Raw genomic sequence first — 21,244 nt, forward strand, 5'->3', positions numbered from 1 at the left:
TGTCGGCAACAATGTATAGGCGAACTTTGTTGTACGTATCCGTATAGGCAGTTTATGTTTAATATTTACGAGTACGGATAGCATATCAGTTCACCCAAAATGCTACCAAACAACGGATCTGTACGACATAGAAGTCGACAAGCCGCCTCCTTACGTATCAGTCTTTCCTCACGAGCAATGATCCTCGTGCGCCACAGCTCCCACCTTTCATGCAATTTGGGGGAGGAGTGTAGGAGGGGGTGTGCTAGTGGCAGAGTTTTTTTTTTTCAAGGCAAAGCTGCGCCGGACATTTTAGCGAGACAGACAACAAAAATAAATTCGGAAAATACATTTTGGGAGCTTTTCATTTGGATCGAATGTTTTTGCGTATGGAATCAAAGAGGGTGTATCGAACAGTTCAATATAAAACCGAGTATTGTTTCATCCTTACTACAGACACCATACTGAAACAAATATATTTCCCCTCATCTTTTTCCACTAGGGCAGCGCTAAAGAGCCATATGCGGCTTTAGAGCCGCGGGTTGCTGACCTATCTAGTGGATGCATAATGCAACTCCAACAACTACTACTACTACTACTACTACTTCTGCACCTTATAATGCAGTGCGCCCAATATATGAAAAGTTTTAAAATAGGCCATTCATTGAAGGTGCGCTTTATATTCCAATGCGCCTTATAGTGCGGAAAATACAGCATTGCCTTTTACTTTTTTCATTTAAAAAAAAATATATGTAAAAACAGTAAATATTGTCTTTATATTTTTTTAATATTTAAACTTTTTAACCAAAGGAAAACAAAAAAACAGTCATTTCTGTTGTCCTCAATCTTTCATCGAGGGCTAAAGAAATTCAAAGGACATGCTCTAAGAAAGATTTTCAAATAATATGGGGAAAAACCAAGCAACCTTCTTTTCTGGCATTGTTTGAGACATTTTTTGTGCATCTACTCATAATCAACCTACCAACCAAATAAAACCACCTTCAAATAAAAGCAACCAAAACATACAGTGCCTTGCAAAAGTATTCGGCCCCCTTGAACCTTGCAACCTTTCGCCACATTTCAGGCTTCAAACATAAAGATATAAAATTTTAATTTTTTGTCAAGAATCAACAACAAGTGGGACACAATCGTGAAGTGGAACAAAATGTATTGGATATTTTAAACTTTTTTAACAAATAAAAAACTGAAAAGTGGGGCGTGCAATATTATTCGGCCCCCTTGCGTTAATACTTTGTAGCGCCACCTTTTGCTCCAATTACAGCTGCAAGTCGCTTGGGGTATGTTTCTATCAGTTTTGCACATCGAGAGACTGACATTCTTGCCCATTCTTCCTTGCAAAACAGCTCGAGCTCAGTGAGGTTGGATGGAGAGTGTTTGTGAACAGCAGTCTTCAGCTCTTTCCACAGATTCTCGATTGGATTCAGGTCTGGACTTTGACTTGGCCATTCTAACACCTGGATACGTTTATTTCTGAACCATTCCATTGTAGATTTGGCTTTATGTTTTGGATCATTGTCCTGTTGGAAGATAAATCTCCGTCCCAGTCTCAGGTCTTGTGCAGATACCAACAGGTTTTCTTCCAGAATGTTCCTGTATTTGGCTGCATCCATCTTCCCTGTCCCTGCTGGAGCAGGCCCAAACCATGATGCTGCCACCACCATGTTTGACAGTGGGGATGGTGTGTTCAGGGAGATGAGCTGTGTTGCTTTTACGCCAAACATATCGTTTTGCATTGTGGCCAAAAAGTTCAATTTTGGTTTCATCTGACCAGAGCACCTTCTTCCACATGTTTGGTGTGTCTCCCAGGTGGGTTGTGGCAAACTTTAAACAAGACTTTTTATGGATATCTTTGAGAAATGGCTTTCTTCTTGCCACTCTTCCATAAAGGCCAGATTTGTGCAGTGTACGACTGATTGTTGTCCTATGGACAGACTCTCCCACCTCAGCTGTAGATCTCTGCAGTTCATCCAGAGTGATCATGGGCCTCTTGGCTGCATCTCTGATCAGTTTTCTCCTTGTTTGAGAAGAAAGTTTGGAAGGACGGCCGGGTCTTGGTAGATTTGCAGTGGTCTGATGCTCCTCCCATTTCAATAGACCCTACCCACCGACGTCACAAAACCACGTGCTCGCTGTATGATTCCGCCCACTTGTCCGTCATTTTGTCTCTGTATTAGCATTGGTTTCAATTGATTGAGGAATTTAAAATGCATTTCATGGAAGACCCGGTGCTTTCTGATGCCGTAAACTCACTGGATGTGTTGCATAAAAGGCGTTATGTGGAAAAGCTTCGTTCTATACAGTCGCCAGATCCATATTTGATGCCCAAATCGATGTTTTTCGACCCACTGTCTTCGCCCTGTCTGCCTGACATCTGCTACGCTGATATTTACAATTATCTTGTCCACACAAAATCAGCCTATTCTCACGAAAATTTGAAAAACTTAAAGAGCTTGGAGGCTTATAAATACTTCGTTGCTGGTTGGGTGAAACAGGTCCTCGTCCACGAAAATTCGGCAGGAAACTATCTTGTGCTTGGTAGAGCTGTCCCGACTAGTCGACGTCATCGATGACGTAAATCCGTCGACGAGCACAACATCCCGTCGACGGTTAATGAAGGGTTAAAAAAAAAATACATGCGTGGAAAGTTCAGAATGTCGTATGCTCTGTATGCAAGCGGGGATAGCGGCACAAACCCAAAAAAAGCGCACCAGAGTGTCCAAACCATTGACTTATTTCAAAGAAACAACGGAGGGTACACTCTTCTGTCCTGTCTGTTCAATGCCAAGCCTGGCTGCACGTCGGCCGTGAATAAACACCTCAAGCGCCGTCACCGTTTGTAATTTTTTTCTTTTTTTTTTTCATTTTTTGTACACCAGAGGGTGCTGTCGCCTTACTGAATAATAACGTTTCATTGACAATGGGCCCATAAGTGCTATTAGTATTGTCCTTAATGCTAACTGAAAGGTTTATTTCATGTTATGGTTTATTTTATGGTATAGAAAATTATATAAGGTTAAAAGGTCATAAATATATACAGTATATACAGTGATTGCACTCAAGGGAGAAGTTGTCAATGATAAGGTAATAAATTAAGGTAAAGGCAATTCATTGATATATAAATAAGGTTTAAAAGGAAAAAGGTGAAAAGTTTTTGTTAATTTCTAATTGTGTTGTTTTATTTGTGTGTACCATAGCTCTTACGGTGTGATTACATCAAGGATGGAATAAAAGTTGTAAACCATCAGTTTAAGAGACCTTTTCAATCAGGGATGCTACACTAGTAAATTCTATCAGCATATGAACTAATTGTTTATTTGTGATTTATTATTATTTATGTGTTTATTTGTACTTTAATAAATAATTTAAGTGTTCCAATATGTTTTTTGTGAATTGATAAGCGTCAACAAAAATTTCATTGCTAAATTAGTAAACAAAAACAAAATTAAATTTTTTTTTTTTAATTATTAGATTAGTCGACTAATCGTAAAAATAGTCGGCTGACTAATCGGGAGAAAATTAGTCGTTTGGGACAGCCCTAGTGCTTGGAAAGGTGAGTTACGAAATTTTCAATTCAAAATCTTTTGTTATTGCTAACATCCACTGTCAAGTCTAATGTATTTCATGTCGTTTGTCAATGGAGTTAAGGCTTTTAATGTTTATATGGTTTAGCGATAGCACTCTCACTACATACATACGTGTATGTTGTCGGCGATTAGCCTAGCAATGATCTTAATTGTGGTTATTTGTCAGCCCAAAACCCTCTAAGTATATCTTAAATGCATCTTACCGGATATAAAATGACTACTACATAGTCTGTGGTGATTTTTTGGTGCCCAGTTTTCACGTCGAATTGCAGCCGTCCATTTCGCTCTCCTCTTTGGATCCCTCGGAATACGGTAAAACTTCAAGTCTCTCCTTCCATCTTCTCTGTTAGTGCAACCAACAGCCACACACGCCTTCACCATTTTGATTATTAATGTTAAGGATCAGAAAAACACGCCGTAAATAGGAGGAATGTACGTAGCCGTAACAGGTTAACACTATGTTTTGACGGACAATTGGGCGGTACCATTCAGGAGAGCGGAGTTGTGACCTCACGTGGGTAGGGTCTATATGACGGCTTGCACAGTGCTCCTTGAGATGTTTAAAGCTTGGGAAATCTTTTTGTATCCAAATCCGGCTTTAAACTTCTCCACAACAGTATCTCGGACCTGCCTGGTGTGTTCCTTGGTTTTCATAATGCTCTCTGCACTTTAAACAGAACCCTGAGACGATCACCGAGCAGGTGCATTTATACGGAGACTTGATTACACACAGGTGGATTCTATTTATCATCATCGGTCATTTAGGACAACATTGGATCATTCAGAGATCCTCACTGAACTTCTGGAGTGAGTTTGCTGCACTGAAAGTCAAAGGGCCGAATAATATTGCACGCCCCACGTTTCAGTTTTTTATTTGTTAAAAAAGTTTAAATTATCCAATAAATGTTGTTCCACTTCACGATTGTGTCCCACTTGTTGATTCTTGACAAAAAAATTAAATTTCATTTCTTTATGTTTGAAGCCTGAAATGTGGCGAAAGGTTGCAAGATTCAAGGGGGCCGAATACTTTTGCAAGGCACTGTATATGTTGCTAGAAGGAAAATAAGAGAACACCAACCTTCTGAATCCCGAGGCAGAGGTAGTAGATGCTGTCAGGGGCGTATCGCTCCCCATTTGGCCGGCACACCTCTTTTACAAAGCCACACAACTTCTCGTTCAGCTCATCGGTGCACATTTTCAGCACGTCGGTTTCCACAGGATTCACCAGAGCAGCATCCAACGCTTTGGTCTCAGCCGCGGATCCTTCTCTACTACCCGAGCTCAGCCAGCGTCTGAACGCATTGAGGCCGTAGCGTGCTTTTAGGGCCGGCGAACGATATGATGAGCCAGACATCAAGCTGCGTTCCACCACCAATCTCTTGCTCCCCTGTGGTAAATAGTAAATGGTGTTATACTTGTCTAGCGCTTTACACTACATCGCCATCCACCTACTGGTGACGCAGCACCAGGAGCAATGTGGGGTTCAATATCTTGCTCAAGGATACTTAGGCGAGTTCATCAGGGCAGAGAATCGAACCCACAACCTCTGGGTTGGGGGACAACTACTCTACCACTGAGCCACATCATCCCTTGTGACAGAGTTGGGAAGAGAAAAAAAAAAAAAGGAAAATGATGGGAATTCATGGAAATTTGAAAATTTTATGAGATATGAATAACATGTTATCTCATCAACTGCCATTTTTTGACAATGGCAGGCAATGGGTTATGTTGAAATGTTTGGGTCCGATATCAGTTTAGCCTTAATTACAATAAAATGGATTAGAATAAATGAATCCTGCTTATTTTGCCATATGAAGAAAAAATCATTTGATAAAAATATTTCTTTAGTGGCATGGTACATTCCAATAATATAACATCATATTCAACAAGCATCTCATGTTTTTCGTAATATCGTCATTATCATGCAGACCTAATTGTAATGTGGGAAGGAAGGAAATTGGTCTAAATTCAGGTCACGAAAAAAGAAAGGTGGGAAATGCGGCATCGCTACCCTCTGCTGACGATTTCATCTCAACCTAATTTATAAACTTGAAATGCCCTAGCTAAAATTGTTTGCAAAAATGCTGATTTTACATGACAAATGACAGTATGTTTGAAGATAATTCTAACTAAAAACAAAGATTTTCAGGTACAAAACATGAATGTGCATACTCTCGTCCTTGGCAGAGGTCGCAACGTCGGCTCTTCCTCCCGCTCTCCTGCGACTGACGCCGAAGCTGAAGAAGTAAAATACAGATCGAGAATGACGCAGCATTTTGTGACTGGCAATGAGTCAGCAGTTTTTCCAAAGGTGCAAGATGAGAAACTACAAGCTTCCTTTGGCGCCACTAGCAGTTTGTGAATGTGACAAACGATTACCGAGAGGGAAGTCCTCCTCCAGGTCCATGCAGCCACCTTCTTCCTCCTCTTTTACATCCCCTTCTTCCTCGTTTACCACATCCTTCTTTAGGTCTCCTCCTTCCTTCTTCACCTCCTTCTTTAAGTCTCCTCTTTCCTTCTTCACCTCCTCTGAGCTGCTGGTAACCATTTCCTCATCTCCATGCTCACTCGTCTCCTCAAGCTTCATGTCTGAAACAGATAGTTCTTCCACATAAATCCTACTAGAAGGAGACCATCTATCTGTGCACACATGCTCTAAACAGGGTTTCTACAGGTGTCAGCAAATCTCATTTAATGCCACTTTCAATGTGACTTTAAATTAAATGCCCATGCCCGACAGCAGATAGTTTCACACACACAAACTGTGAGTTGGCCGATAATGACTTTTTACTAATAACTGATATTCCAACATTGTCCAACTTCAAAGATCTGATACAGATATCAAACAGATGCTTATATATGCGGTCATGGACTTATCATGTTATGGCTAATTGTATTGCGATGCCTCACTGGATACTTTAATAGTGATAAATGTAACAACTTCTAAGGTTTTCCAATAAACATTCTGTGAAAAATAAGAACAACGTCAATTGCATTATGGAAAAAGTGCCTATATTGCACCACTATATTTATTGTTGAAGTCAAAATAATGCAAACATCAGTTTTTTGGACCAAGTGCAAGTGCAAATAAGGCACTGCCATATCAAATAAGCTCACATAGTGTTTTTGGCTCAAAATAACAACAAAGGCACACAACTTCAGTAAAGTGAATGGGGTATGTAATTAGTTTATAATTCATTATTTTTAAATCATTAATTGTTCATTTAATTTTTGCACCATGAATGCAAATGGGCCGCTCACATAACAGATCCCAAGCATTTTGTTTTTGGAGAATTCTAATGGTCAATAAGCATAACTGCTGTGCTAAACTGTGACCAGCCCTTCTACAAAGGCAGAGGCTTCTACGTTCACTTTGAAGGCAACATGCATATTGGCCCATTCAATGCCTCAAACATTTAGTGTAATGCTTTTTAAGGCGTGAATTTTGACAAAATCCATTTAATGACTTTTAATGCTTTTTAATGAGCCGCGTAAACACTGTCTAAAGAACACAAGATACATTTCATTAATTAATTACAGTACTATTAATCTGTTGATTTTCCTTGGAAACGAATCATATTTTTAGCACTTTAGATCAAGTTTGAGCCCATTTGTATGCAGAAACAGGGGAATGGTTAGTTCCCGTGGCGAATGTGACGCCTGGTGGTGGAAAAAAATATTTGTGTTTGATTTATATCATTTTAGGGATGTCCCAAAACAGATTTTCTTTTAACTTCAGATCCAAACTTTTTTGTTCTTGTAATGTTTTTTATTGTGATACAGGACCGAATACCTAAATTTTTAGAACATAAAATATAATGCAATATACATGCATAGCAACTAGTAATAGGTATAATCCTTTTAATGTTGTTTTACAAAATTAACTATTGCAACAAACAACCAGGTTATAAAAATAATATCTAAAACCCAAATAGTTCAATTTCAAAGCAGTAATACGACTACTTTTTTGTATACCTATTTTATTGTGTAAAAGGGAGTCCTGCTGGTACCTCATTGAGAAATGCAGTTTACACAAATATTACAAGATAGTCTTTTACTATCATTGTTTTCTAAAAAGAAGTAATCACACAAAGCAGATGTTTCTATCGTGTTTTGATTTGCAGCAGCCGGAAAGGACGACTGTGCTGAAAACATCTGAATTCGATCTTCTGACCAAATCCGATGTCCAAAAATAGCCATATTGAGCGATGGTACCAATACAGAATCTTGGATCAGAACATTATTACATGTTGATATTTTCCGCAATTTTGTGAGCATTTCATGACCAATCACTTGAAAAATATAAACATGTTCTTACCCTGGCCAACACATACTATTCCACCAAGTTAGATTCATAGTCTCAGAATAAAAAGCCAGCTGTAAAATTCTGGAAAATTCTAGTATGATAAATTGGATCCACGAACACTAAACCTAATGAAAATGTACAATTATTACATTAATCTCCCATTTCCGCGCACACACACACACACACACACACACACACACACACACACACACACACACACACACACACACACACACACACACACACACACACACACACACACACACACACACACACACACACACAGTACAAGGAATTTTCGCTCTTTGAGCTTTCGAGAGTGACCTGCTTTCCGGTCCTCTAAAGTCGCTTCAGTCGGGGACGGCGAGCTCATCTGGACAGCGTCGGGGTCCGAGGGAGTCTTGCTTCTAAGCTCTTGGATGGTCTGGACGAGCTGGTCTGCGTTCTGCAGGGTGGTGGGCAGGAAAACGGGGACTGGGAGCTGAAAGAGGCACAAGGAGGTTATTTTAAACAGAACACACACCCAGACGCAAATAGTGATGCCAGTCTTACTGGTAAAGGCAAAGAAAGCGGCGTGGGCGTGTGCTGTGAGTACATATTCATGGGTACAGGAATGAAGACTGGCACGGGGATGGGAACGGGCACGTACTCCCGCTTCACGCCATCGTCGACATCTGCGTAGGAAACTCAGTTTTTAATCTTCACAACAAGTGTGAGCGCTGGACTGACTACTTACCCGTCTGTATGGGTTTGCTCTGCATGTGTGGCTTGCAGTAGGTGGCCTTGGTGAGGGTAAGCGGCTTGCATAAGACCGCCTTATTTTTCACATCCCTCATCAGGCCGCCGCCCGGGTACGCCGCCGTACCGTGACTCACTAGCTGCATAGTGGGAAATTGAGGTTTAGGGTTGAATGATCGCTCGACTAAAACTTGAAACTGTCAAAAAATTGTACTCACCCCAACTTTAGAAGCGGGTGATTCGATGCCTGAAAGGAAACAAATGGTGTGATTAAAATGTTTGGTTCCTATCAAATGTCTGACTTCTTGTAAGTTTTACAGCAAGCACCTTTTCAGACATTTGTGTGAGTCTACTCAGGATAGACATGGCTGCCATGTTTCACGTCGCCAAGTCAAATTAGTTTCCGAGGCTTCTTCCCTTTTTGTGTTTAATTATAACACATTTTTAACACATTACTTCAATTAAATGGTCTCCCGTGGCCACATAATCAAAAATTCTAAGAGCAAAACTTAAAGTCTTATCAGGCATGGAATATTGACACTTTTTGGTGGGTCTACTTATGTTAGCCATGCGAAACTTGATATTTCATGTTAACCAATAGCGCTTGAATTTTCAAGTTTTGGGGATGAAAAACATTTGAGTAAACTGGACTTCAGCTGCCACAGTGGCATCGGAACACACAGAGAGCTGAGCTAAACAACCAGGCTGACTGACTAGTTGACTGACATGCTAACTGATTAAGTAGCATGACGAATAAGAAGGTTACATATTTTATAGTGTATGACAAGATTCACTGCAAATGACCAATGAACAGCAGACTTCTTGTGCCTTTTTTAGACGTTACTTATGATAGACACTGTTACAAACCCCACTAAAAATGGCTGTTTCAAAGGACAATATTGTCTAAAGTCAGTGACTAAACAATAATCGACATTAATTTGAGGCGTACCCGTAGAGCTGTTCTCAGGGCCTTTCTGCGTGGCCATGATTGGCTCGTTCTGCTGGCAGTAAAACCTGAGCAGACACTGCTGGTCGCAGAATTGCTTCACCTCCGAGCGCCACATGACCGACTCCGTCAGCTGGCCCTGAACCTTGCAGCAGTCGCAGCGTGCCGCCTAGTCCACACACAAGCATTAGGCCAAGATATTCTCCCCTGAAGAATGAAAGTCGATCTTTTTTTGAAAATGTTCATGAATATTGAGACCTTGTGGTACCAGTCGTGAAACTTCTTGGCGCAGCTCTCGCCGCAAAAGTCACGCGTCATGCCTCCAAGCTGGCGCGTGACACCTCTCTTGCACATCTGGCTGCAGTGGTTGCAGCTGACGCACTTGAGGCCCAGACGCTTGATAAAGTCCTGCTTGAACAGCAGCTTGCAGCCTGCAATAGAAAAAAATGCATTTGAACGGGAGCAAAATTTAATTAAAAAATTTAAAAAAAAGTTCGGGTCAGCGTCCGCGTTACCTTCACTGCAGAAGGGCTTTTTCTCGCCTGAAAAGTTGCCAGTGGTGTGCAGCGTCTTCTCCTCCTGGCAGAACTCGCACGTGGTAACAATGCAGTGCAGCTTTTTGTAGTCGGCGCAGCACACCTTGCTGCAGAAGTGGTACACTTTGTCCTGAGGGACACATGGATGGACATGCGTCAGGTGCATGGGTAGACATCGCGTTTAACTCCACTGATTGGGATTCAACTATACAAGTATTCTCGTATAACTAATCGCACATATAGAAAAAATATTCTCTTGGAAATTAAGTTTAAAAAAAAAAAACTACCACAATATAGTTTTTGCTCTTGTAATATTCCCTTTTTTTCCTTATAAAAAAATAAGACACTGTTAATGATTACTGTGTTGTTTTTTCCAGGTTCAATAAAGATGGTTTATATAAAAATGCAGATTTAACAAACAAAACATTTTATAAATGATTTTTTGATTCTTAAAAAGGTTTAAGTCTATGAAATCCTTCAAAATTTTAACTCTTTAGCTATATACATGACTCATTTTTAATCAAAAATTAGGCTCTTAAAGGTGTCACGAACTGAGATTTCTTCAGAATAACACATTTTAAATCAATTAAAAATTCTTATTTTAAGTTTGTTACTTGCTGTCGTCACTGATATTATCAAAAGATTTTGCCATTTTACCTCATAAATTATAACTTTCTTCCTGAAAACAATGTTTAAACTCGTAGGATTATAATTATTTTCTCAGGGGGATTTTTAATAGAAGCTGCAGGAGTCCACATAGTATTATGGGATATTTACACCTAAAGACATGCAGCTCATTAGTCTATAAAAATCCATAAATAAGATGGACTACGGCATTAGCCGCAGAGTTCAAAGCGGGGAAAACGTAACGCCTAATTGCCGGAAAATTGGGAGTATTTTTTCCTTACTAAAAAAAAAAATACAGTACATAACTATTTTTTCCCCTTTGATTGTGGTAAACTATAATATTGGTATCTGACCTCCCACTCGAGTGTCTCTGGCTTGACGCTGAACGCTCCTCTGCAGTAGTTGCACTTGAGCTGAACCGTGTTGTTCGCTGAAAGCGTTGTCTGCCCGTTGGTAGCTGTCTGGAGGGTGGTGCTCTGAAACCAAATCAAATCTATTATATTCATATACAGTGGTTTGAAAAAGTGAATGATGTCAAAATCAATGTCCCACCCGACAAAATTTGCAACATTTTTCGTCCTACAGTTGGATGAAAAAGTATCTGAACCTTTTGGAATTTCTCACATTCCTGCATAAAATCACCATCAAATGTGATCTGATCTTTGTCAAAATCACACAGATGAAAAAACTGTCTACTTTAACTAAAACCACCCAAACATTTATAGGTTTTCATATTTTAATGAGGATAGTATGCAAACTATGACAGAAGGGTGGTAAGTGAACCATCACATTTAATATTTTGTGCCCGCCCCCGCCCCCCCCCTTTGGCAGCAATAACATCAACCAGATGCTTCCTGTAGCTGCAGATCAGTTTGGCACATCGATCAGGACTAATTTTGACCCATTGTTCTCTACCAAACTGATGTACTTCAGTCAATTGATGAACATTCAGACGTTTGGAGTTTTGTATCCTTTTCCAGCTTTATACAAATCAACAATCCTTGACCGCAGGTCTTCAGACAGCTCTTTTGACCGAGCCATGATGCACATCAGACAGTGCTTCTCATCAAGACAATTCTTACCAGGTGTGTGTTTTATAGTGGGCAGTGCAGCTTGAAACCACTCAACAGTGATTGGGCACACACCTTACTTAAATTGTTTGGTAAAAATTGGTTTTAATTGCTCTTTAAGTCTCCTTCAAGGGTATGAAAACACTAAGGGGCTGTGAGATATCAATAGAACCGTTATGTGGCAAGATAACAAATATTAATAAAGTTAACAAAAAAATAAATCGCATTCATGAGCAATTATCGAAAATAGATGGAAAATTACGAACATTTCCGAAAGTATTCCGGAAACAGCCGAATGGGGCGGAGACGTCATAACAAGGAAACAAAAGGTCGAGGCAGGTGCCATCGTTGTTTATCGACGAGAGAGTTGCGTTCGTGTTTTATCAAAAAATCACTAAAATGGTTCAAACCTGTCATGCTATGTGGTTTACAAATAACCATTTGTCGCAATGTAGTACTCATGAGTTCCTGAACGCGAGAAAAAGAGCTGGACTCCGCAGACAATGAGTAAAGTTCGTCTGTGCTAAGAGGGCTAATTTTGCAGACCCAGCCTCCGGCACGGTTTTGTGTGGTGCGCATTTTACACCTGAAAGCTATACGAACTATGGACAAATGAAATCAGGTTTTGCTAAGAAATTGCTGCTGAAAGCAGATGTGGTGCCCACCTACACGCGCAGCCACCTAAATGTCCAGAGATAACAAGAAAGAGGACGATGACTGGCTCTGATGAGACCACCCCACCACCCCAGGCAAAGCAAAGGAGGGAAATGGCCAGGGTGAGTACTCTGTTATAATAAAAAACATATCACGCATTGGATATAGGACTGGACACATGTATAAATTATCGCTCGTAAAATATATAGAACAAATCCTCTAATCCCATTCATATTTGTGTTGGTTGGCAGAGCGAAAACCGATGATAGCACATTAAATGATAATTATTCTATACATTATTTTGCGGTCACGGTCCATCAGCTTCACAAAAAGAAATGCAAATCAAACCATTCGGTGTTTCTGTTGCCGCCGGTGTTTCATCAGTGTGATTGCTCCCCTCAATGATCCTTTCATTAGGCTGCATTGGCTTTCGTTTGGGCTCAAATTGATAACCCAAAACACCAAAGAAAGGTTCATAACTCTCCTCGTCACCATTAGAAGAATGTTCGTTACGTCGGATTCGTTGCTGCAACTAGAAACAAAATTGTCCGCCATCATCGCCGCCATTCAGTACTAAGCACTAGCCGGTTGTTTCCTTATAGTGACGTCACGCACACAATATGCTAGATTTCCGGCATCTCGGGGGCGGGTCGTTTTAGCTTGACAATCGACCTAATTTCTATCATTTTCTTGGTGTTGCGATGTGTGTAATTACACGAAGTGGCAGGATATGAATTCAAAAGGCATGCGTTGATGGATAAATGATGGAATATTAGCATTTCCCCAGGTGTTGTCATACCCTTTAAGCAGGGGGTTCAACTTATTTTTCCCCCTTCTGTCATTGTTTGCATGCTATCCTCAATAAAATACGAAAACCTATAAATGTTTGGATAGTTTTAGTTAAAGCAGACACTTTTTACATCTGTGTGATTTTGACAAAGATCAGATCACATTTGGTCATTTTAGGCAGAAATGTGAGAAATTTCAAACAGTTCAGATACTTTTTCATACCACTGTAGCCCTTTACAACCATGGCAAATCTTAAAAACCTCCACGCAAACATGCTACTTGTCATGACGATGAATGGCAACCGCACACCTGGAACTTGTTGACGCACTGTGAGCTGCAGAAATTGATGACGTTCCCCTCAGGTAGCGTGGCTTGGTACTGGGGTAAAGAGTTCCTTTTGCAGAAGTGACAAGATGGCTCCGCGTCTGAACAAAGTGCACAGTGTCAAATCCTCTGTTTTTGTCACCGCTGTTTGCATTTACTCACGGTGGAAGGTCGTGGCGGCCATTTTGGCCTTATTCATGCAGTTGGCGGAGCAATAGGAGCCCATGGTGCCGTCGGCAGCCATGCCTAGAACCACCTCCCCTGTTTTGATTAGCGTCTTGCACGTCAAGCAGCTGGCCAGCTTGCTGTGAACCTAAAAGAAGTCCAATATATTATTAATGGGAGGACTGGCATTGAATGAGGTTTCCTTGCCACTGAGGAGCATCTAAATATTTAGAAGAACCACGGATTCCATTAAAAGCACAGGTGTCAAACTGGTAGCTCGGGTGACAGATCGTTCCGCTACAGAGTAAGTCATGTGAAAATTCATGTTCCTTGCAAAAAAAAAAAAAAAACTATGTCAGACATATTTGTATATTTACCATTTTTTCCTTTATTTTTTAAATTGAGTCCCAAAAAAGAAAAAATAAGAGCATGTTTACCGCCTCCCTTTTTATTGTATAAAAATGAAAGTTTATAAAAGATAAAAATAAATGATTAAATTAACAATTAAAGAATACTTTTTCCTTTAAATTATAAAACTAAGTTACAAGTAAATAAAAATATTTACATGTTCTCGCCCTTATTTTTTCAAATAAAAGTGAAATAAAAAGAACAGAAAAAAGGAAAAAATGCAATGAAGAAGCTTAAAAAAAACATTGGAAAATATTCAGGTCAACAATGCCTCAAACAATGCATTGACGATTAAAATAATCGATTTGTTGTCGAGAAATTGCTGGAGCCCTTGTTTCACTGGTATTGACTGCTCTAGGTGTCCAGCGCTGTCGATGGCAGCCAATAAGTTAGATATTTATATGGATTGGCCAGCAAAATGTCCCTCTGATGGAAACCCTAATTACCAAGTACCCCACGACAAAGATGGGTTGAATAGATCTGATTTGCAGAGTACCTGCTTGAAGTCCCTGATGCATTTCTGGCAGCAAAAGCGCTTCTGTTGGCCATCCACCAGCACAAAATGGTTGGCCGAAGCCCTGTTGGGCAGGTAGTCGCCACATTGCTCGCAGCAGTTCATGATCAGCCCGTTGGCGCGACGGTAGACATTGAAGCACAGGTCACTGCAGATCTTGTGCGTCACTGTCTTGAAGCTCACCTCGTGTCGGATCTGCGTCAGTGAAATCTGTCATTCTCACATCCTTACTCGACCTAGATAGGTAGCGAGACAGGCTGACTGACCTCTGTGAGCTTTCCACAGACAGTGCATTTGGTTTTGAGATTGGACTTGGGGGCGCTCTGCTTGTTCTCGTAGGCGCCGAGGCACCCGGTGCTGCAGAACTCTTGGAAGGACTCGGTGGAATCCACCTGGGCCACGATTGTGCCCTTCATGTTGGTGATGTCTCTGCAGAATGGGCAAAAGTTAGCCAAGACCTACAATTACCCACTGGAAGGTAGTGACCTGAACTGACTTTTTACACATGGTGCAACTTTTCTTGGGCGGGGGTTTGTGCGAGAAGGCGGAGAGGCAGGTGGTTGAGCAGAAGAGGTGCGTCGAACCTTTACGCTGGTATGCCGTCTGACCTTTCTTCAGAGGCTTCTTGCAGTTTGCGCAGGTCACCTGCATGAAAGGGGATTGAAATAGGAGACAGACCATTAAATATATGGTATATTAAATATGCCTGTAACAATACAATAAAAGAGTATTTTGTCTCTGATTTTTACTTTTTAGCATTGAAAATCACAAAGGGAAAAAACAACGACAATTTTTGTCATTGACTTACTTTTTTTTTTGAGGTGCACGATAATTATCGGTCCGATAGTAGGAATTATGACGTCATCCCAATAAATCCGATAACAATATGTTATCGGGTCCATTAATAATATTTTTGGCACAGTGTGTGATTGGAATGTGTGCGTTTGTTTCCACTCCTGTTTTACCAGTATGCAAAGTTTTGTTACTGTTCTAGAGGCTGTATTTTTCCTTCACTGAGTTATAAAACTTACTATGGCAATTAGCAAATGTTTGCATATTTCAGTGTTATGTTTACAAGTTCTTGAGAGGTCTTTTGGTTATTGATAGGCTTGCTGTTCAATAATTGCCAGGTTAAGAAAGTTGTTTCACGGACCAAGACGACAATAGTCTCCTCTCCTGTTGCACCAAATTTTTTATCTGCTGACAAAGCACAATAGCTGTTGGGTTTATGTTTTTTTAGATCAGTGCTCATTGTTCAGGGGAAAAAAATCGTCAATGATATTGACTGATTGATTGTGATTGGCTCAAATTATATTTGAAAAAATATAGGCACTTTTTTTAAGTCAAAACTGTTCTTGTCTTTGTTTTGTTCATTATAATAATGTTGATGTCATCATGAAAATCCTGGTTCGGTCAAAGGCAAATCTATGCTTAATCAACCACTGTTGTTTTTGACCTACAGGTGTTCAAAAACTGGTGAATATACATTGAAAAATTATATATATGGCGGAAAACACTCAGGTGACTTGAAGTTCCGCTCTGAGACCCCCAATTTGGCCAAATTTCAAAATTGTCCGATATGCATGTGTGATACATCATTGGAAAGCTTAAAATCTCAATTTTCTGGGGGACGAAACATTTTGAACGGGAGGGCATTTAAAAAAAAAAAAAATTTAAACAGCAAAACCCTAACTGGAGGCGAGGGCACATGAGAGCAGATTTAAAGACGCCACGATTTTAACGAGATATTATTGCGTACATACTATGTTTCGATCCAAAAACTACATGTAACATGTATCACCGAGTGTCAAGACACAGCTGTGAATGGGCACAGCTGGAATTTTGGAGATTTTATGGGTGAAACATGGTGATATAACAAGGGTCGCGATGCAGAAATCGAAGACAAGAAAGAGTGGTTGAGATTTTCTTTTTCATATAGTTACCTTTTTAAACGTTATTTTTCAATTTTTTTTTTTTTTTGTTCGGATCGATTATTTATTATCTAACATATCGGGTAAAATGCGACAGTAACAAAAAAAATACAATTATGCGATAGTTATAAGGTAGATATCCGTGACTTTTTTACAGATGCCCAATTTTTCATTGTGACGTAATTTGTTTTAAAGTTTAAAATATGCGAGTGAATAATTTTTTAAAGTCGTTTTTTTTATTTTTTTTAAAAAACTAAATATTAGACATCAATTAATGATTCTAAGCTAAAAATTACGGACATTTTGAATTGTAAATATAATTACTTACCTTCCTTTTATGGCTAGGTTGAAACAAAAGTGGTTGCGCGATGTCTGTAAACGGTGGTTTTCAGGGTAAAACGGACAAATTAAAAAATAGTTTGGGGCCATGAATCTGCTATGGCAGCATATAGACATTGTTCTATCAAACACAACAGTTCTTTTGGCTTAAAATACAGCAGTTTATTTTAAAGGGGGTGCAAGAGCAGCTGCTTTTTCAGTCTTGACTGTGTTTTCTGCCATATATTATCGGTTATCGTATCGGTCTTGAAGAGCAGGTAGTTATCGATATGAGTATCGGTTTTAAAAAATGGATATCGTGCACCCCTACTTTTTTTCATTGAAAAACACCAAAAAAATAAACAATGGCCAATTTTTTCTTTGCCTTTTCCATATAGCTTTTCATCATCACTGCCTTTCTCTTTCGCAATCGACTTTTGCCTTTGCTTTTCCCAAAAGGAATAGTCTGTCAATCAAATGGCGTTGGGAGGGGGTTTCTAAACAGGAATTGTAGTCGATAGCTGATAACTCCTAGTTAACATGAAGGAAAGTGATGTTGCTGAGTGACAGGGAAAAAAATCAATTTCACAACTGCTTAAAGAAGCAGCTGCCAGGCTAGATTGGTTGCCTCAGCCATCTACCCAGTCATCAAGACAATCAAATGTAATGCCATCGATAACTAACGTTTTCCAGTTTGGAAAATCTGCCCCAATGCCATTTGATTGGTGTTTTTGTCCGCTCGTGTACGACTCGATGGCTTTTACCCCATTTTCCCCTTTTTGCAGACTTTGCACTAGGGGTGGGAACCTCTGGGTGCTTCACGATACAGTACAAATTGCAATACAAAGATCACGATAACGATGATACAACAATTATCGATACACGGATCAGGAAATCATTCTAGGATATTCTACAGAACAACTAATAAACAGAAAAACGGGCATTTTTCATTCTTCTAGTGTGAATTGAAATGAGTTTATCACCAGTAGAAATCAAATCCGTTTGAAGTGGGAGGAATGGCAGCAAATGAATCGTTTCGCTGCAATCCCTCCTACTCAATCCGTTTGAAGAGGGAGGGATGGCAGCGAATGAATCGTTTCGCTGCCATCCCTCCCACTTCATACGGATTGGATTCAAATGGATATTGTACCTTGCACCGCGCACTGTTATTTTCACCAGAGGTCAACCACCTCTTAAATTAACGATCTTCCATCCATTTTGATGAAATTCACACTTCACCCTTCCCTGCATATTCCCGCACACCTCTACAACCGCAAATAACCAGGAAATAGCTTCATGACGACAACTCAAGTCGCCAAGACAAGTCGAGGTTGCGGACAATGTACCGTGTATCATACACTGTTTAATCCAAAACTATCGTATTTAGTGCACAGCCATAAATAGGAGAAATAAAAAAAAACACCATTTGAAGTTTTATGACAGACCACAGTGATTTCCTGACATTAAACACATCGTCTGGAAATTTAATACCTACTAGTGCTGCAACGAATAATCGATTAACTTGATTAGAAAAAAGCTTCGAATCAAAATTTTGCTGCTTTGAGGATTCGTTTCATTAGAGGGCCGTTGTAATGGTTTGTTTTAAAAGTGTTTGCATTTAGGTTTATTGATTTGGGTGTATATATTCCCTTCTGTTGGCATCAGTGAATATGACGCAATTCCAACTGCTCCCCTGTTAAGTTTTTGTTTGCGCTTATATGTTTGTTTATGCATTTGTAATTTAGCTTGGAAGTATATTTAGATTTTTTGTGGGAATATGTGTGAACGATTTATTAAGTGCTAGGTAAAAAAAGTGTTAGCATATTATAGCATTTAAACTAGCGGACTTTTGCTCTGCAAGTGAGCCAATTGTTTTTATACCATATGAGGCTAAACTCAGGTATTTTCATTTTTTAACGAAAGTGTAATTCTGCATAGTTTGAAGATTTAGAAATTCTATTTTGTATTATTTGTATTTAATATTCTTTTGAAAGTGCAATCTTAGCAAACCAAAATAAGTATGATTGCAACACCTGTTGTTTTTTTTTACTTTACATCTCCTAAAATTTATTCTGCAAGGCATTAAATGTTTGTAATCTGATTATGCGATTATTCGAATTAATCAATAGAATAATTACCTAAATAATTGATAGTGCAGCCCTAATACCTACTGTAATATTCCATTACAGTTAAGATAATTAAGACCTTGATTATTCACATTTTAAATTCAAGACATTTTAAGATTTTTTTAAGGACCCACGGGAAGTCTATTGTAGCTCCGCGCATCATCCTAACTTTGTTTTTTACCCTCCCCTCGCACAACCATGCCCCCTTTACGCCTGCGAGCAAGGCCACCGCCTGGTTGCGCTCGCACCGCCAAAACTCCGCCCCTGACTACTTCCTAAATCCAAGACTGAAATGGACATTACCTTTACTGTCCTCGGTTGCGGTTGTGCGCCTGGAGAGGAAGAGGAAGACTGTCCCGGAGGTTTAGACAGGGTAGTGGCAGTGGAAGAAGAGTCCACCCCCATCTGCTTTTGGTTGCGAGGCACCGACGCCGACTGGGAAATCCACGAGTCTGCAGGGGAACGCGAGAGGCCCCCGTCATCTATTTAAAGCCTCACTTCTAAAGACCCGATCGGGGAAAAAAATGTAGTCCAGCTGTTTTGCGTGAAAGGAGCCGATGTGGAATGGGATTGGGGAGTTGAAGTGGAGCAACAAATTTCCATGAAAAATCTCAAATATGTTTTGTGCGGGAATAGTGTGTGACTTAATACCTGTTCTGTTGTGTGCCCCAGCATCACCATTTTGTACTGCTGAGCCTCGCCCAGGGTTGAAGGAAGCGCTTGGTCTGCCGGACGTGGCATCAGAACTCAGGCTGTACGCGCTACCGATCTGGAGACCGTTTTCCTCTGCCGCACCTTCGCCTGGCTAAAGACAGAATATTTTTGTCAATGCGGTCTTCATGGCTCCTGCTTTACCACAGATTTATACTCTTTGACATTAGCTAATATAGAGAAATTTGATTTATGCGTTAGCATTAAGCTAACAGACCTTCGTTGGATGTCTATATTTTTCCTTAAGATGTAATCTATAAGGAAAAGTGCTCCAATCCTGCTGGAGCAAAGCAACCCCACAATATGATGCTGCCACTCCTGTATTTTAAGGTCAGAATGGTGTCGTCAGAAGCAGCACTTTGGATGCTTTGTTTGGCATCATAGCTCATTCATGTAATTTTAGACCATCTGGATACAGTACTTGTTTCACTGTGGAAAATGACAAACTTTTAGCAGATTTAACATTTTATTTATTTATTGTTGCTTTCGTTCTTAGTAGATCGATCGGCATCCCGATCGCCGATCGATCAGGTCCGATCACGTCATTTTCAAAGAATCGGAATCGGCAAAAAAAATATCGGCCATGCCTTTTTTTTAATATATATATATTTTAATTAAATCGTTTTCTAATTGTATTTAACGTTACAGACATAATATATTACACTCATCCAGAGTCTTTAGTTTAGGCTTAAAGTAGGGTTATCAAATTTATCCCCATAACGGCGGTAATTAATTTTTCAAAAAATGTATCACGTTAAAATATTTAACGCAATTAATGCATGCGCCACACGACCCACTCACGCATTGTCGCGCTCAATCTGTAATGGCGCCGTCTTACCAATATTGAAATAAAAGGCAGCACAAAATGAGTAGAGTGAATTTTGGCAGCCTTTGGGGCCTTTTTTTAATTGGCTAAAGCCTTACAATCCCTCTCCCTACGATTAGAAATATCATGGGAAGCAATGTGGGGAAGCAAGGTAGCAATTGATCTTTTTCTTAACACCATATGTTGTTCCCCAACGCAGAGAAGATATATCAATTGGTAGCACTACGCACAGTCATGGTTCCACTTCCCATCATGCATTTAGGCATGGCTACAGTATCATTTACTGAAAGCTCAACAAATACACTAGATGGCAATATTTAGTCACAATATACAAAGTCACAAGTCTTTCTATCCGTGGATCCCTCTCACAGAATGTTAATAATGTAAATGCCATCTTGAGGATTTATTGTCATAATAAACAAATACAGTACTTATGTACTGTATGTTGAATGTATATATTCGTCCGAGTTTTATTCATTTTTTTCTTAATGCATTGCCAAAATGTATATGATCGGGAAAAATTATCGGGAATGATTGGAATTGAATCGGGAGCAAAAAAAAAAAAAAAAAAAAGCAGTCGGATCGGGAAATATTGGGATCGGCAGATACTCAAACTAAAACGATCAGGATCGGATCGGGAGCAAAAAAACATGATCGGAACAACCCTAGTT

General features: G+C 39.8%; 1 protein-coding gene across 1 annotated transcript in view; it reads right to left on the reverse strand.

The window, feature by feature from the left end:
* The window catches only part of zmym2 (zinc finger, MYM-type 2), a 46,918-nt gene that overhangs the window by 14,743 nt on the left and 10,931 nt on the right, over positions 1-21,244 (reverse strand). Inside the window, exons 3-20 of the mRNA XM_057852407.1 lie at positions 19,688-19,841; positions 19,340-19,488; positions 15,158-15,306; positions 14,928-15,090; positions 14,644-14,856; positions 13,737-13,887; positions 13,560-13,675; positions 11,091-11,213; positions 10,090-10,240; positions 9,833-10,005; positions 9,578-9,743; positions 8,847-8,875; positions 8,627-8,768; positions 8,443-8,564; positions 8,215-8,371; positions 5,964-6,173; positions 5,757-5,821; positions 4,663-4,971 (exon numbers count right to left, since the gene is read on the reverse strand). Coding sequence (XP_057708390.1) covers positions 4,663-4,971; positions 5,757-5,821; positions 5,964-6,173; positions 8,215-8,371; positions 8,443-8,564; positions 8,627-8,768; positions 8,847-8,875; positions 9,578-9,743; positions 9,833-10,005; positions 10,090-10,240; positions 11,091-11,213; positions 13,560-13,675; positions 13,737-13,887; positions 14,644-14,856; positions 14,928-15,090; positions 15,158-15,306; positions 19,340-19,488; positions 19,688-19,841 — 2,742 coding nt within the window. The remainder of the gene's footprint in view (positions 1-4,662; positions 4,972-5,756; positions 5,822-5,963; positions 6,174-8,214; positions 8,372-8,442; positions 8,565-8,626; positions 8,769-8,846; positions 8,876-9,577; positions 9,744-9,832; positions 10,006-10,089; positions 10,241-11,090; positions 11,214-13,559; positions 13,676-13,736; positions 13,888-14,643; positions 14,857-14,927; positions 15,091-15,157; positions 15,307-19,339; positions 19,489-19,687; positions 19,842-21,244) is intronic.

Source organism: Corythoichthys intestinalis, chromosome 12, assembly GCF_030265065.1.
Source record: "Corythoichthys intestinalis isolate RoL2023-P3 chromosome 12, ASM3026506v1, whole genome shotgun sequence".
NCBI classification, from domain to species: domain Eukaryota; kingdom Metazoa; phylum Chordata; class Actinopteri; order Syngnathiformes; family Syngnathidae; genus Corythoichthys; species Corythoichthys intestinalis.